The 16,905-nt window shown below is 40.9% G+C and overlaps 2 protein-coding genes across 3 annotated transcripts; one reads left to right on the plus strand and one right to left on the minus strand.

Moving 5' to 3' along the window:
• Positions 1-451: 451 nt before the first annotated feature.
• ca4c (carbonic anhydrase IV c) lies at positions 452-5,894 on the plus strand. Its single transcript, XM_071542750.1, has 8 exons — positions 452-506; positions 2,377-2,424; positions 3,228-3,392; positions 3,610-3,755; positions 4,225-4,317; positions 4,404-4,470; positions 4,665-4,828; positions 5,727-5,894. The coding sequence occupies exons 1-8, from the start codon at positions 452-454 to the stop codon at positions 5,892-5,894; spliced, it is 906 nt and encodes a 301-aa protein (XP_071398851.1).
• A 1,436-nt stretch (positions 5,895-7,330) lies between these two features.
• asl (argininosuccinate lyase) lies at positions 7,331-15,678 on the minus strand. Of its 2 annotated transcripts, none has more exons than XM_071542765.1 (16): positions 15,377-15,678; positions 14,930-15,124; positions 14,152-14,235; positions 13,021-13,077; positions 12,805-12,902; positions 12,616-12,693; positions 12,433-12,510; positions 12,057-12,109; positions 11,855-11,917; positions 11,614-11,728; positions 11,298-11,382; positions 10,250-10,309; positions 9,409-9,492; positions 8,236-8,316; positions 7,992-8,098; positions 7,331-7,749 (listed from the first exon to the last, which is right to left on the minus strand). In XM_071542765.1, exons 1-16 carry the CDS (start codon positions 15,389-15,391, stop codon positions 7,605-7,607), a joined length of 1,398 nt encoding a protein of 465 aa, XP_071398866.1. In that variant the 5' UTR covers positions 15,392-15,678; the 3' UTR covers positions 7,331-7,604. The 2 variants fall into 2 exon arrangements, 1 of the variants encoding a protein (XP_071398866.1); XR_011696737.1 differs by lacking the exon at positions 7,331-7,749 and adding an exon at positions 8,924-8,981 and having other exon boundaries at positions 8,048-8,098.
• Between the last annotated feature and the right edge of the window lie 1,227 nt (positions 15,679-16,905).

The following is a 16,905-nucleotide window of genomic DNA, read 5'->3' on the forward strand; positions in this document are numbered from 1 at the left end:
TTTTATTTGTTATTCTTTATAGATTATTATTATTTGGAGATGACTGTTTATTGAGTTGGATTTTCCTAGTTTCCGGTCAAGCTAATGACGGCCTTGCCTGTTCTCTGGCTTAGAAATAATTCATCTGTCCAGAGTCTGGTGAGTGAGGAAGAACTGGAGGAAGAACTGTGTTGTGCGTACAGGTCTGACAGGCAGGAATAACACCACAGTATCTCATTTTACCACCAGGTGTCTGTCTTGCCTCCTCCAGACACCTGACATCAAGTGGAGGTGTTTCACTCTATCTCCCTTTCTTTCTCTCTCTCTCTCACACACACACTGTCTCACTCTCAATACTGTCTCCCTCCTCACTCTCGGTGTTCAGAGTCAGTATGTGAAGGAGGCTGAAGGTAGTCAGTCAAGATCTTCTCCAGTTTTTCGGTGTGTGTTTGTGTGTGTGTGTGTGTTGATCATGGATTTCTCTCTCTACCTCCTGACTCTGCTCTCCCTCCTCTCTCAATGCTCAGGTAAGACTTATCTGGACAATTAATATTACATACAGGAATCTACACTTGGGTTAATTTTTCTGGGAATAGTTTAGGGTAATTAAGGATTTGAAGTAGTTTTTATTCTGGCTGAAACGTGAAGTATTAAGTTGAGCCACATTAAGTATTAATAAAGTATAGAAAAATTAAGTAATGGCTGTATAACTTTCTGAATTTGACTTATAACCATCTTCCATTTCATCTAAGGAGTCGGGGGTTCTTACTTAATTTTTACAATCAGAGACCCGAATCAAGGGATGTGTCTCCCTGGGACACAGGCTCATTAGAGAGTACAGTACTTCTGGTATGTGGGGACCCCTGATAAAGTGACACCAAGATTTTATGAAACATTGCCTTAAGATTTTGTCAGAAAAAAAAAAAAATTGAAGATGAAAAGAAAGCTGGTGGGTTACAATTAGATTATCTGAGGTTTGACTTTTCGGTGTTGGAGGGGTTATCGCCCAGTGTGGGACAGGTGCGTTCGCCAGGTGGAGTAAAGCCAACCTCCACCTGTGTATTGTTCTCAGTTGGTGAGAACAGTTGTCCTCTCTCAAAGAATGGCATTGTGGGAGGCAGCAGGGTTAATCTGTGTCCCTATATTGGTTAAATGGTTCTCTATAGCGCCTTTCATTCCCAGACACTGGAGTTTCATTCACATCAGCAATACAATACAGTACAACGGCATAAAACTAAATGACTTCATCAGCACCTGCTGGGTCGACATGTTTAACACAGAAGTGTAGAAGCAGTTAAGGAGGTGGATATACTGTGAGCCAACTATACTGTGAATGTACTAAACATTAGGGACATGATATAGAGTTGCAGCCCATTTTGCACAAGCCACATCTCAATTGTCTCCATTCTCTAACTCGTCTGCTTCTCCTTATCTACATCTCCTCCTTTGTGATTGGCATAGATTTAATAAATGAAATCAATAAGAGTAAGTGTCCCCAATATTTTGTATGTTCAGCATAAGTCAATGCTAATTTAACTGATTGGTGAGTATGCGTCATAATGCCCAGTAAAGGATGAGGCTAACTTCTATGTAATTGCATATACCTTCTTCTACACTATTGATTTAACAGACATCAACACAACTGCAATAGCTGCCTTTATCATATGCAGACATGTCTATGGTATGTCACTATTTTATATTTTAGCCTGAGGTCCACATTCAACTCTGAGGTCACCTTATGTTAGTCATTACATACTTAAGTGTCCCATGATTATTTTCAGAGTTTGCGTAACTTCCAGTGTGTGTGTGTGTGTGTGTGTGTGTCCAGCTCAACTCTGCTTCCATCTAACAGATGGTTGTAGGGAGAGGTTGTCACTGAGTGTGTCGTATGGCTGTGTGCGTATTAGAGTGTGTGTGTGTGTGTGTGTGTGTGTGTTATCTCATGCACAACATGATTAAATCTCATTAAGGCTGTAATAAGTAATTAATTCGTAATTGGCTAATGAACATCCTATTTTGTTATCTGAGGTTTTGATCCTTTTTAATCTTTATCAGAGTATTTAGATATAATTGATCAAAACACAGAGGCAATCAAAGGGCAGGGTTGAGAATTAATAATTATCTTGGCATATGCCTGGAGTCTTAAAGGTCAACTACAGAGTGCAGGTTGGCAGGTCAAGTGATTAGTTTGCTGAGTGAGGAAAAACACTGGGGGTATTAGAGCGTGAATGTGAGAAGAAATGAATCCTCAGTTAATAACTAGAGAAAACCAGGTTGTCTGGCTCAAGGGGGAGCTGTCCTGAAGGGGAAGCGAGTGTGTATTTGTGTGTGTGTGTGTGTGCGTGTGTGTGTCTTTTGCCCTTTTGAACTGATCTCAGTGCTGTGCCTCCCTTCCAGCCCAGTGGTGTTACCAGAGCCAGTACTCCTGTGATGACACATGCAGAGGTAAGACGAGAGACTTAACCCATAAATCAAAGATCACGGCACAGTGTCCTTAAGCAAACACACTGAACCCTCATTTTAAAGGTGCTATGTGTAACATTTTTAAACATCATTATATCAGTGTGAAATTAATTCGCTCGCTCACTCGTTCCATTAGCGCAGAAGAACAGCGTTAATGTATGCTAATGTGTCAAAATCAATGTGGTAATGTTTTACTGATGTGAAAATGCTACAGGAAGCATCTTTAAGTTGTTCTGGATAAGAGTGCCAGGAAAAGACAACTGCCTAAAAACACTAGGCCACACCCCCACTAAGGTCATCACATTCAATTTTAACGAGTGACATACAGCATCAGCATTTGTAACACTCGCCACTGACCACAAGTTCATGATAGTAGTATCACAGAATCAGTGATCGTGGATAATGAATCATGATGAATACCAGACCTTAGTTTTGTCAGTACCTTTTATGATTTGTATTAACTTACATAGGTTACATATGGGTGGAGTACCAGAAAGTTTAGATAAACACAGTACATGGTACTTTTCTGTGATTGACAGCTTTCCTGACAATCTGAATTGTTCTGTTGCAATAAGCCCCACCCACCTGGTACTGCAAGCAGGTAAAAACAAAAAGAGAGTTATTTCCAAACAACTTTGTGACCTAGGTCTGATGAATACTGAGCAAAGTGCCATCTTTTCTTGTTTTGCGTGTGCCTGAGTGGCAACACTTTGATAGCCTCGTGGAGGCACAGTCAGTGAAACCTAAAACTGTTGTTGTTATTGTTGTTTCTGTTGTTGTTTTAGACCCTAGTCGCTGGGCAGCTCAGTTTCCAAGCTGTGGAGGATTACGCCAGTCACCTATCAACATTGTCACCCACAAAGTGCATGTCAACAGCGCCCTGCCACCCCTCGACTTCATGGGTCACACCAACAGAATCAACATCACAGTGGAAAACATGGGACACTCTGGTAACTATCAAAGCAGTGAATCATTAAAGGGTAGATACATATTTTCACTCAAAAACTTGAATGTTATATGTAAATCAACCAAACTGTTTGTCATACTGACAACACAGCACAGCACAACACATCTCTCTTCTCCCTACTTACTGAACCTATCCTCATCCCCCCAGCCCTCTTCAACTCTCGTCTGGTAAACTGAGTTGTCCCTCTGTCTTCCCTGCAGCCCACTTCACGCTGCCTCAGTCAGTCCGTCTGACTGGAGGGGCTCTGCCAGGTCACTACAGAGCTGCGCAGTTTCACTTCCACTGGGGAGTGAATGGGAGACCGGGATCAGAGCACACTATAGACGGAGAGCGATTCCCCATGGAGGTAAATAACAGAGTGCCGAACGCATAATGTGTTGCTAATAGGATTCTATACAGAAGAATGCCTTAGCTGGTCTATCATCACTGTAAAGCAGAGCTTCTTGGGGATTATTGCTTTAATAAAACAGCAGAAATACAACATTGTATTAAAAATGGTATTAATCAATAATGACAATCAAATGTTTATCTTAGGCCAAGCAATACAGGTTTTGAACAATAGCTAATCAAAATACTAGGTGTGCATTTATTGGGTATTTTACATGAGTTTTGAATGGGACTCCAATCAGCCAATCAGAACTGAAGATAGGAACTATTCATTTATAATTCTGTATAAACTGGATAACAATCTGAGGGCAGCTAATGTTTTTATATAGCTTTGACTTCTACAGTGCTTTGCAGTATAAATGTGCAGTACCCCACTATATTGTAATTCACAATTTTCTGCATTTTGGGTTTCCGCTTTCTCTATCCAGCTGCACATTGTCCACATCAAGGAGCCATATGGTTCTCTGGCAGAAGCAGAACATGATATGGCCGGTATAGCGCTGCTCGCCTTCCTGTTTGAGGTGCTAAACTGCGATTTATATTCATCTTTCCAATTCTGTATTCTTTGTGCTGTATCTCGCTAATATTTGAGGTGTCTTCCTCACAGGAAATGACAGATGATCACCCTCATATCGACACACTGATAGATGCTTTAGGCCGGGTACAGAACAATGGTATGACCTTGGTTTACGTAAATATAAAGAACCTAAAAATATAAGTAATAATACACGTTTATGTGGTATATGGGTCCTAAACCTATGCAATCTTCAATTAATCTCTCTGTTTTATAATCTATTGTGTACTATTCTCTATCCCAAATCCCCAAATTATGCTTCTCTACTGTTCTCCTTCCCTTTTTCTGTCTCAGGCAGCACAACAGTGATCCCAGATTTCCGACTCAGTGACATCATTCCTTCTGCAAAGGAACTCCATAGTTACTATCGCTATGTGGGCTCCATGACAACTCCAGGTTGTGAACAGGCAGTTGCTTGGACAGTGTTCCACAAGACCCTGCCCATCAGCAACAGACAGGTGCGCAAGCAAAAATTGAAGATTAAAGGTTCAGAGTCAACTAGAGCATCAACAGACTGGTGATAAATCAGTCTTCCTGGTTGTATTTCCTCAGCAAATTTTCCTCAAACTTTTATCGACCTCTATCAGTGGCTAAGGAATTGCAACAACAGCAACAGTCTCTGACTGACTTATTACCATGAGGCTTCAACTCAGATTTGAAAATTTGATAATCCCACGACCCCAAGATTGACTAAACAGGGATTAGTCTCAGCACTGACATTGCAGTGAGCATGATTCTTTTTCACTAATGCAGTGGTTCTCAAAGTGGGGTCCGGGGACCCCCAGGGGTCCTTGAGGGTTCCAGGGGGTCCCCAGCAAAAAGGGGAGTAATTTATTTTCACTTTAATTCCATCCATAAGTAACACAATGACAGAATGTATGACTATTTTGGTCATGGGTTTCATACACTTTCTGTAATAAATAATAATAATGATAATAACTTCTAAAAGCAAAAATCTTATCAGATGGGAGACCCTGGGACAACATCTTATCAAATGGGGGTCTGTGGTCTAATTTGGTCAGTTCAGGGGTCCTTGACGTGAAAAACTTTGAGAACCACTGCACTAATGAACTAAACAAAGTCCAGTATAACTGTTAGACTACATTCACCCAGTTATATAGCCCTTGGAAATGTGTTGCATTTCTTTTGCCACTGAGTATATTATGGTCATTCTCTGCTTTGGGACAGGTCAAATCTTAATTTAATGCACCTTTAAATAATGTCAAATCTATTCACTGATCTCTCCTTTTATCCCTGCACTGCTCCTTTCTCACCTTCTGTCCTATTCTCTCATGTATTCCTCCTCTCCCTTCTGCCCCTCTGTTACTTCCCTCTTGTTATTCCTCTCCTCTCCAGCTGGTGGCAATAGCTCAGCAGTGTCGATTTTGGACCGGCCAGCCCATGACTGACATCTTCCGGCCTACGCAGCCTCTAGATGGCAGAGTGGTGTACCGGTCCAAGGCCAGTGCAGTTCTGCCTGGTGTGATCTATGTGTGGCTTGGTGTGGTGTTGCTGATACACTGACTCAGCCCATAAAAACATCTGGTTAAAGTGGAACAAACTATGTTTAAAGGCAACCTCTACCTGCGTTGTAGCAACTCAACATACTGTAATTGTGGTTATTTATAACTGTTTTCCATTGTGCAAATCTGTGGCCTGCTAGTATTGCTAATTTTTTTTTAAAGTTCATGAAATGTTTGTGATTGCCAAATATGGAGTTTGAGTGCTGTGCAGGAGTGTGCTATGTGAGTGTTAGATATTTTACGTGGCATTCAAGACATGACAGAGCATCAAAGAAAGACAGATTTCTCATCTGCAAAACTCTGTAGAAGAGGTGGTGAGAAATTTCCACTTTTTGACAACACCCTGATAACCTATGACACCCTGTCACATGATTTCTTGAAACATTTATACACTCTTAGAAAGGATGTGTCATTGTTAACACATATGCGTCTCTTCTTTGTGACAACACACACACTTGTGTTACTTTGCAACACAAGATACAATATGTTAACAACAAAACATGTTGTGTAAGTTTTTTTGTCCCAAAGAAGACACACAGATGTGCTAAAAGTGGCACATCCTTTGTAAGAGTGTCGTATTACAGCATTTTTTCATGTTGAACATTTATGTAATGAACAGCAGTGTGATTCTGCCTGACAAAATACCAGAGGAGCGGGAGGTATTTTTGCCACCTTTGTGTGCATTCATAGGTCGCCTTTGCAAATGATCATATGGGGTTGTTCCCCCACCTTCCCCCGCAAAAAAACCCAAAACCATGAAAACAGTGACACTTACTATGTAATACACATTTATGAATTAGTAATCATTCTACTGAGACAGCCTCCAAACAGCGCTAAGGCTGCAGGTGAGTTTTATATTTCTTTTATTTCCTAGAGCAGGGAGGGGTGTTTACCTCAACAACCTCAGTCTTCTATCTCAACTTCCTCATTTGTGCTGCCATTAGGACAGATTTTTTACATTTCCAGTTTTATTGTATGTGGACTCTATTCCGCTTACAGTTACAATCATGTATTTTTCAATAAATTATATGCCTGATGAAGGGAAAGAGTAGAATTAGGAGTTTACGTGATGTACTTTCTAATTGTACCAAACATTCAGAAGATGAGGGAAAACTAAGAATTTCCTTGTACATGAATTAATCTGCTACTCCTCTTTTACCTTTCATGTGTTGTTCATTATATAGTACTGTAGATCAGATGAAGGAAAGTAGAATTAAACTATTGAAGCATTTCCTAAACGTTTTGACTGCAACATGACAGATGTGATTCTCTGTCGGAGGGACAAGTTCTTCTTCTATTCCTGCTTACTGTACTACTGTATTCACATTCTTAATACACTGTTTTGTAAATAATCAACATTTATGAAATGAACATCAACGCAAAATGAGTTTGTCAATTTTAATATAATAACCAATAAACAGACAGTATAAACCACTGAATCTATTTTGACCTTAGTAATATCATTGATGATATTTTTTATGAAGTTTACATGTCAACCAGTAACTTATGTGACAGAAACTGACGTACTGTATGTCCTTAAAAAGAGAACAATGGAGGATGTTTGAAAAGGCAACATGGTTTTCAAGTAGTAATTAATTTTGATCTCAGGTTCACTGCTAGATAATTGACCTTCACATTGTAACATTTTATACTTATTTTCAGTTGTTTCAGTAAATCTGTTCAAAGTTTAAAAAGTGAAACTGGACCAAGGTCACTCTGCCCGTTTCTTGAGCCAGTTCCTCAGGTGTTCCACCTGTGCAGTGACGCTACTCTTGGCTGTGCCTCCGGGGGCGCTGTACTGCTCCACACTGCTCCTGTAGTCCCACACTGAGGACACATCACTTCCAAACAGAGGGCTGGAATGATGGAGTAGATGGAGAGAAGAAGAAGAAGAAGAAGAGAGAAGGAATGTGAGATAAAATGGATGGAGAGGAGAAATACATAGAGAATGATATAGAGAGAAACTACTATTAATATATAATATATAATATATGTTTGAGGGATTTTCAGTGTCTGAATGTGTATGTGTGTCCGTTTGTATATACATGTATATGTGTGTGTGTGTGTGTGTGTGTGTGTGAGTGAGTGTGTCAGTCACCTAACAGTGCCCAGGTCTTCCACAGTGAGTTGATTCAAGGGGATTTTCTTGGATTCAGCCATAAACACAGCTTTACCAGAGGCGCCATGAGCCTCTCTGAACGGCATCTGGAACACAGGATATACACTATAAAACAGACACAGATACACATGAGGCCATAAAAAATGCTTTTGCAGTTGTCCTGCAAGTAAAGTTCTTTTAAACACCCCCCCTCCCCCAACACACACACACGCACACTACTCACCCCATTCCTCACAAGGTAGTAGGCCAGGTCAGTAGCCAACATGTCAGGACTGAGAGCCGCCTCCATCGAACTCTGGTTGATCTGAAACACAGAAAAACAAAAGTGCTGAGAAGAGGCAAACATGTTTCACTGACATTTTGTTTTTTGATTAACTGCAAAGTCCAGAATTTCAGTATTCTGTCACTTTTGCAATTGTACAGTGCGAAAAAGCATAGGATGAGCTGTGGCTCAAACCCATGCAGTTGCAAGCATGAGGTTTTCCCAGAGAAGCACTCAGACCACCATTACTGCAGTGCCCCTGAGAGGCTAAGAGAATCAATGCACTTCAATTTTATCCCTCTACCTAAGCAGGTTAAGTGAGTAATTGTTTACTTTAACTAACTAATATACTGGGTGTAATGTGTTGTGTAATGTAATGTTTTGAACTAGGTCTAAGTCTAGATGGATGGGTATAGTTTGGTTCAGTGTTGAGACAGAGTGTGGAGGGGGGTGGAGTGGGAAACTAGGACTTGAGCCTTCTGGAGGTGTCGTGTGCCTAATTCAATGAAACATCTGTGACTGAAGGTGCCCACTTGATAGTAACACCAGTGAAATACTAGCACTCATTCATCTCTCTTTACTCTAAACACCCAAGCTAGGTTTCTACATACAGTAGGTGCTCACCCAAAATAGCACAAGGCATACTTACATTAGATCCTGTGTGCCGGTAAACCAGGCCTAAACAATTTGTTATTTTCAACTTTGACCTAGCAAAAAGAAAGATGACTATTGATGGAGGCTGTTCAGCATACAAAATAAACAAGTAAACATGTTGTCTCCCATGAATGATGCAGGCACTCCTTCAGCCAATCAGTAACAAGATGCATCATCCCTCCAGGTTCCATCAAAATCAGACCGGTGGTGTAACAGTTATGGCCTTTCAAAGTTTGACATTTTGCCCTTAATTATAGCATCCCTATCAGGCCAATAAGTGTCATTTTTAAATGCCAAAACACATTTTCAAAATGGATCATCCATCCAAGTTTTGTCAAAATCAGAGCGGTGGTGTAGCAGTTATGGCCTTTCAAAGTTTGAAAATTTGCCCTTTAATTATAACGTATCTATCAGGCCAATCAGTATAATTTTTTGGATGTTTTTTTAAATGGATGAGAAACATTGAAGTAACCCTCTGACCTTGAGTGTGGACATGACTCCTGTTGTCACCTGCAGCACAGCATGAACTGTATCGTAACAGTCAAACATGGCCTCCTTATCCTCCTGAAGAAGGAAGGCAAAGACAAAGACATGAGGAAAAAAACAAATCGTAAGAGAGAGAGGGAATAATCAGAAGAAGAAAACATGAAGTGATGACTAGAGTTGGGTATCGTTTGGATTTTAACGATTCTGATTCCGATTCCGATTCCGATTCTGCTTATCGATTCCGGTTCTTAACGATTCTTAATTACAATTCTTTGAGGGGCAGGGTCAAAACAGGTCATATGCTTATTACATAGAATTTTTTTTTTTTAAATATGACTTTACACAAGTCATATTCAGAAACTTCTAACTTCTGCGCACATTAAAAAAAAACAAAGACCCGAGTGTGCTGGATTAGTTCAGAGAGCTAATACATTTAGTAAAAACTCTATTGCAGCTAGCGGACTTTTAGATCGCTAACGCTTTTAGCATAACTCAATGGAGTTGAACATAGCGAAAATTAGCATCACGGCTAGCGGACTTTTAGATCCCCAGCACTTTTAGCATAACTAGACTAAACTGCATAACTAAGAAACAGGAAACTTCTTCTTCTTCTTCTTCATTGGTTTTACTGGCGGACTACAAACCAAAGGTGCATGCCGCCACCACGGAAACTGAAACTAGCACGAGTGAAATCTGTTTAGGAACCGATAAGCAGAATCGAAATTAAAATGTCTTAATGATTCCTTTGGGATCGTAATTTTGGAACCGGTTCTAATTTGGAACCGGTTCTCGATGCCCAACCCTAGTGATGACACACAGAGACACACTGCTCTACCTGCAGGTCTTTGTTGTAGGTGCTGGGCAGGCCCTTCAGTGTCATCATGAACCCTGCACACTGAAATAAAGACAATGAGTTGGACAGGCAAAAGCAGTCAGTCTACAACAATGACTGATACTCAGTGAACGACAACAGTAATGTCTGTCACAGTACAGCGAGGACAATCTGACTGTGCTGCTCTGCTTTTTAAAGGTTAAGGACTTGGACTAGACACTTCTAACAAGCTCGGACCAGTTGTGTAGTGGTAGAAAAAGTGGGCATACTGGGGAAAGCAGGTATGTGTACTATGTGATTGCACTCTCATATATATATATATATATATATATATATATATATATATATATATACACATACATATATATTTGAATGGTAATTCGGCTGATATGGGGGTACTGTAAATGCTGCTCAACTACTACTGGCCCTGCCTTTACTGATAGAAATTCAGTTTGGTGCTACATGTAGCATTTTAACATCAATGAATCATTACAACATTCATTTTGAGACTTGAGAAACAAACAAGACCATTGCTGAAATGATGGGCAGCCTCTACCCGCCTCTACACTTCATTTTACATTGTGTGCCACCAAGTGTGATTTTGCAGGAAATCTGCTGCATTTCTTTATGCCACAAAACAGGAAAAGAGTGATGTTCTTCCAAAGCAAATTATCTCGCAATGGCAGATGGCAGAACGTGTGACAGGCCTGTAAGAGAATCTTTTCCAAACATGTTTATCCACTTCAGTAAAGCAAAAGAGAAAATGTTTGACCAAAGAAGAAACATCCTCTTTGTGACAGGAAGCAATGGGGTTTATGGGAAATGTGGTCTTAACTTTGAGAAACACTAACAGAGAACACTGTGAGATAGAAGCTACCAATCGACTCAACCATGGTCTCATTTGTTTGCTGTAATTATACCACAGTATCACGATTAATTTGACAATGATATATCGATGTTTAAAAATTAGACACGTAGCACCTTAAAATGTCCATGGAGGTTAAATCGATGGTTTAGCACAGTTGTATCTAGGTTTAGTTGGAGGTCTTACTCTGCCAAAGACACGACCTGCTTTACTCCTGATCAGCTCCAGACTGTCAGCGTTCTTCTTCTGGGGCATCAAACTGCTGCCTGTGCTGCGCACACACACACACACACACACACACACACACACACACACACACACACACACACACACACACACACACACCAGTATTAATGTAGGAAGAGACAAGGAAAAGAGGAAGTGTGGTAGGAACACGAGATGAAGGCATGCTTCAACAGAAAAACAATTGACAGTGCACATATTTCAGGTTCACAAAATGAAACCCACACACACAGACACACAAACACACACACACACTGACCTGTAGGCATCAGAGAGCGTGAGGAAGGAGAACTCCTTGGTGCTGTAGAGCATCAAGTCCTCAGCCATCTTACTGAGGTGGGTCAAACACAACGAAGCCCAGAACAAGAATTCAGCTAAGGAAACACACACAGACACACACACAGAATAAGAAATCACAGAACACAGAAAAGGCAACTTATTTTTAGAGTATTACATTATCCACTTAAGTCACAGTAACTGACAGAAAAGTTTTTTTTTACCAACAAAGTCCCTCTGTCCTGTGGCATCCATGCTGTTTAGACTGATGTCATCAAATGCCAACTCTACAGACCAGGGTGAGGAGAAAGGGTAAAGTTGTCGTTTAAAAAAATACAGATTTCATAGACAAACATGAGAAACTGGCTGAGAGACTCTTGACAATACAGAAATAATCTGGTTATTTCTGTAGCAAAGTGGCCTCACCTTTCTGCAGCAGCTCCCTGTCTATATCAAAGGGTGTCCCAGCGATGGCACCACTGAAACAGACAAGAGTCATGCTTATTAATTCATCATGCGTAAGAAAAAAAATAGTCAAAAGACAGATGGGTTGGTGCAGAGTCGCAGTGAGCGTGTGTTCACAGTAGGGCTGGGCAATAATTCAATATTAACGTTTTATTATCGTCTTTCAGTAGAATTGATATGGTGATTTTAGGATATCGTGACACAATTCTGCTGTCTAAAGTGATGATGACAAGCTTTTATTTAAAAACTACCATACGGTTCAATGGGATGAACATTACATTGATTTAACATGTGATTTTGCATATGTGAGCCGTATCATGATATATATATCGATTACCTGCCAAGAGGTAAAACATTAACTCGTCTCTTGATCTCCTGAAGCTGGTCCACATCTCTGCTCAGAGCAACTGCATGACTGCATGACAGAGTAACAGGAGACCGACATGAACGCCACATCATCTAACAGTTAACACCATAATGTGGAAGATATGTGCTGTAGGTTGCACTACAGAAAGGTCACCTGAGAATCCAGTGGCTCCATCTGATCGGCTGTGCTCTCTGCATGTGGGTGTAACCAGGAAACAGGACGTCAATTTCTCTGAGGTTCAAAAAGAGGTAACAGAAGATGCCGTACGGTACCTTTAAGATAATGTAGTTAGAAGTAAGTGTGTGTGTGTGTGAGTGTGTCTACGTATAGCTATTCTCTTACGCCGCAGCCCGCTCCACCATGGTAGAGATCAGTTGTAGGGTTTTTTCCGTCAGGGTTGAGATGGCGTCCCGCAGCCACAACCTCATGTCAGTCACCACCTGGTCAGCCCAACAACACAATTTCACAATATGGCTACATAGTACATAATCTGAAAGTTCAACTACAAACAATAATTACTTCACTACAATCTCTGTAAACAATCTTGTAAAGACGAACCTGGTCATTTCTGCTCCTGCCTGTGTGCAACTTCCCTGCAGGTGCACCAATCAGCTCCTGAAAAAACAGGCAGTCAAAAGGACTATGACATCCCTCATACCCATAAATGACTAAAACGCTCTAGGTTACAGGAATACACCAAGGTCTGGGTACTTAACCTGCTTGTTTCCATTTATGAATTAAAAGGCTACCCCTCATGTTAAACCAAATTAACCTGCTAAATATCACTGATCGGTGCCCAGTGGTAATTGGTTTAAACATCCATTGCAATAATGTGTCTGCCAGATAATTATGTTTGGATCAAAACTGTTTCTATCACAGTTTTGTTTGAGCAGTGAGTGTGTATGCAACTTTACCAACCGCCGTTAAACAAAACTAAAGAAGAAGTAGAGCAGAGAGTGTGCTGCTAGGAGTGTTCTTGTCATGTCACTTGGAACAAAGTTGATTAACTGGCTTTATGAATACAAAGCATGGAACAAAGCAGTTTAGTCTAGTTATGCTAAAAGTGCTGGCGATCTAAAAGTCTGCTAGCCGTGATGCTAATTTTCGCTATGTTCAACTCCATTGAGTTATCCTAAAAGCGTTAGCGATCTAAAAGTCCGCTAGCTGAAATAGAGTTTTTACTAAATGTATTAGCTCTCTGAACTAATCCAGCACTGGATGGCGAGCCCAGCCCACAAGATACAGTACCTGTTACCTGCAGTAAGAAGACTGTGAACTAAGGAACAGGTATTCCACACCTACTTCAAGTGCGGTAGGATTTAACTGTACACACACACACATACAGCTCCAGAGACAGACAACATACACACCTTTCTTCATACCGGCCATACCGGAGTCTGAGTGACAAAGACTTACAAAGACTTTGAAAAACACTCGGGTCTTTGTTTTTTTTTAATGTGCGCAGAAGTTAGAAGTTTCTGAATATGACTTGTGTAAAGTCATATTTAAAAAAAAAAAAAAAAAAAAAAAAAATTCTGTGTAATAAGCATATGACCTGTTTTGACCCTGCCCCTCAAAGAATTGTAATTAAGAATCGTTAAGAACCGGAATCGATGAGCAGAATCGGAATCGGAATCAGAATCGTTAAAATCCAAACGATACCCAACCCTAGCCGTAGGCCTACCACACCTTTAGCCTGCGCTCATTGGCTGTGTGAATGTCTTCATCTCCAGATTTGATAACAAACGCCCCTTGGGACCATTCTTCAGCGATCTGGAGAAGGAATAAAAATGAATCACACTAAGTAAAAACATACTTTTGAATAGTTCAGTATATGGAGCCATTGATTTGTAGACAGCAAGTGCCGTGTGTGTGTGTGTGTGTGTGTGTGTGTGTGTGTGTGTAATACATCACATGACCAAGAACTTTCATGTTTTTACACTGTCCAGATAGCCTAATGTCACTCTTCATGGTCTGAACAAGCAGAACAGGAAAATGGACACCCTGAAATCTGACCTCAGTATGTGAGTGAAAGAGTTTAGCTGTTTAGCAGCTGCCATCTGTCACATGATGATACTGTTGTTCACCACACACTCAGCAGAATACAGAGAGGAATTCTGCACCCGGGCACATTTTCAACTGTCATCCATTAACCTAGAGATACAACTAGGCTGTGGGTGGTGACACATTCACTCACACCACAACACAAGCATGTTTCCTTGAATGCATGTATGTATAAGAAGTGTCATCAACAAGTCAGCTGCTGGTTAAAAAACCTTTTTCTATGATGTTTTCATGTCTCGAGGGTGTTATACATTGACCTGTAAGCTCCTGAATTCATAATGTAATGATTTGCTGCACTTTTAAATTGTAGTATTGGATGCATAATGATGAGCTGAACTATATTTTCCCCAACACTGATTGTGTGTGTGTGTATGTGTGTGTGTGTGTGTGTGTGTGTGTTTACCTGATCCATCCCGTCTAAAATCGCGTTCATTTCCTCCGTGGTGACCAGCTTTGCCTTTTCCAGCGCTTTCACATAAGCCTTACTCCCTCGGATGTCGGCATCCCACATCCTCTGGTCATAGGCGATGGACGCATTGAACTTCTCCATGATGGGGTCGGTGTCTCCCACAAACCGACCGCCCCAAAGTTTATTTCCCTGACGGACGGCAGAGACAGTGTTCACCCTTTATCTCGGCACATTAGCCAAAAAACACAGTTAGCTGGTAGCTTATCAGCCCATTCATGATGAAAAAGGGGTGAGCCCTCTTTGACAACTTGCTTTTGTCAGTCTGTGTCCGGCTGGGTGTTAAAACAACAACCCACCACACTCAAATCCACATGGATACAGTAACAAAAACAAAACATTACCAGTAATCCTCTCCCCGTCCCCCCTAAACGTCAACCTTACCTCTGAATTCGCCATATTTCTCGACGATGTAATGTATGGTGTCCGTGGCACAAACAGCTAAACTAACTCTAGCAGTGCTGTCTGTGTTGTTGGCTGAGCTGCTGAATGCTAGCGGACTTCTCTGTCTACCTAACGGAACAATGACCGGGGCTCTCTACATTTTACGACAGTTTTGCGACAGCGTTGGAATTTCAATTAGCTAATTCAAATCTGTATTCATAATTAAATGAGTTATCGGTAGCTTATTACGAATTCTGACAGAATTTAGTTTAAAGGTGTCACAGCACTTCCTGGTCGATGGCTTTAGCGGTAGTCGTCAGCTAACTCATTAATTTACCGTCACTCCCTTGGGAAGAATTAACCCTCTAATGCCCACAGTGTAATTTTTGCAGCAACTTATTTTAATAGCTAGTGAATTGTAAGTTACCAATCCCCCCCCCCCCCAAAAAAAAAAAAATGTGGTCTGTTAAAATAGATGTAATTGTGATGGATTTGTGTAATCATGTTTGCATTCTCAATCTGACTATCTCATCATGGATGTAAACACAGGCTACTATAAAAAGTGAGTTTCTGAATTCCAGCAGGCTATATGCACAAGGCTTAGTAGATGTCAAAGCATGCCTGTGCAGATTTTCAAAGAAAAATATAAAGTTTTTGCATATATACACCTGGGAGGGGACAATGGTCCACAATGAAAAACCGGCTGTCTGTTTTGGTGATCTTATTTACATTTACATTTACATTTTCTATTCATAGTCAACAGGTATAAATACTGTATGGAAAAAAGGTATTTATAAAGTCAACAGAAAAAGCATTTGTGCCAACGCCATCTCATCCAATTAACAGAAGACGTTTGAGTGTCTAAATTGTATAGCCTAATGCAGATTGTTCTATATGACCTCTGTTTTTGTGTGTGCGAGTGTACATGTATGTAAATGTGTATCGCACTTTTGTCATTATTGGGGTAGGCTAAAGTGTTTATTGTAAACGCACTTTGCTCTGTTTTGATCTGTACGTTGAAGAGTGACACATAAATAATAGGGGGAAAAAAGGGTGGGGGGTCAAAAGCAGTGTGTGAGAATGTGAGTGTGAGGCACAAAAAGCGTCAGTCAAAAACACCCAACAACAGCAGCAGCCCACCGGGGATCTTCCCGGTTCTACCGATTACCCAACCCGGCATGGTGGGTGTCAAAATCTTTTAGACTCTTTATTGAGCCCATATGGTTTTGCCCCCCTTCTTACTGTGAGACAGAGACGGAGAGAGACTCTGCTCTATGCGCCCGGAGCTTGCAGCACTGATTGACAGCTTGGATTTCATGCAAGTGCGCGCTATGAAAACCTTCTTTAGTTTTGCCTTTGCTGTGTCGTGCACTGCACGGCAAATAAACCTAAAAATCCTGATGTGAATCCATGTGATTCCGAGAAAAGACACCGAACCAGTTCGGTGCCTGAGTGTACACTGTGAACACACGCCATGTAGGCTATAGTGAGAAGAGAGTAGACAGGCAATAATAGCAAAGGAAATGCAT

The sequence above is a fragment of the Centroberyx affinis genome, unplaced genomic scaffold (genome assembly GCF_046629955.1).
Source record: "Centroberyx affinis isolate AG114_WGS23_722 - 3 ecotype Tasmania unplaced genomic scaffold, CSIRO-AGI_Caff_v1 ptg004178l_1, whole genome shotgun sequence".
Taxonomy (NCBI): Eukaryota; Metazoa; Chordata; class Actinopteri; order Beryciformes; family Berycidae; genus Centroberyx; species Centroberyx affinis.

What these genes read in the sequence shown, in the direction of transcription:
- asl (XM_071542765.1), bottom strand. An exon ending in ATGGTGGAGCGGGCTGCGGC is followed by an intron (nt 12,694 to 12,804) that starts GTAAGAGAATAG and finishes TTTGAACCTCAG; the next exon opens with AGAAATTGACGTCCTGTTTC. An exon ending in GAAGACCTGGGCACTGTTAG is followed by an intron (nt 7,750 to 7,991) that starts GTGACTGACACA and finishes CCATCATTCCAG; the next exon opens with CCCTCTGTTTGGAAGTGATG.
- ca4c (XM_071542750.1), top strand. Translation starts at nt 452, where the DNA reads ATGGATTTCTCTCTCTACCTCCTGACTCTGCTCTCCCTCCTCTCTCAA. An exon ending in CCTCCTCTCTCAATGCTCAG is followed by an intron (nt 507 to 2,376) that starts GTAAGACTTATC and finishes CCTCCCTTCCAG; the next exon opens with CCCAGTGGTGTTACCAGAGC. An exon ending in GAGAGCGATTCCCCATGGAG is followed by an intron (nt 3,756 to 4,224) that starts GTAAATAACAGA and finishes TTCTCTATCCAG; the next exon opens with CTGCACATTGTCCACATCAA.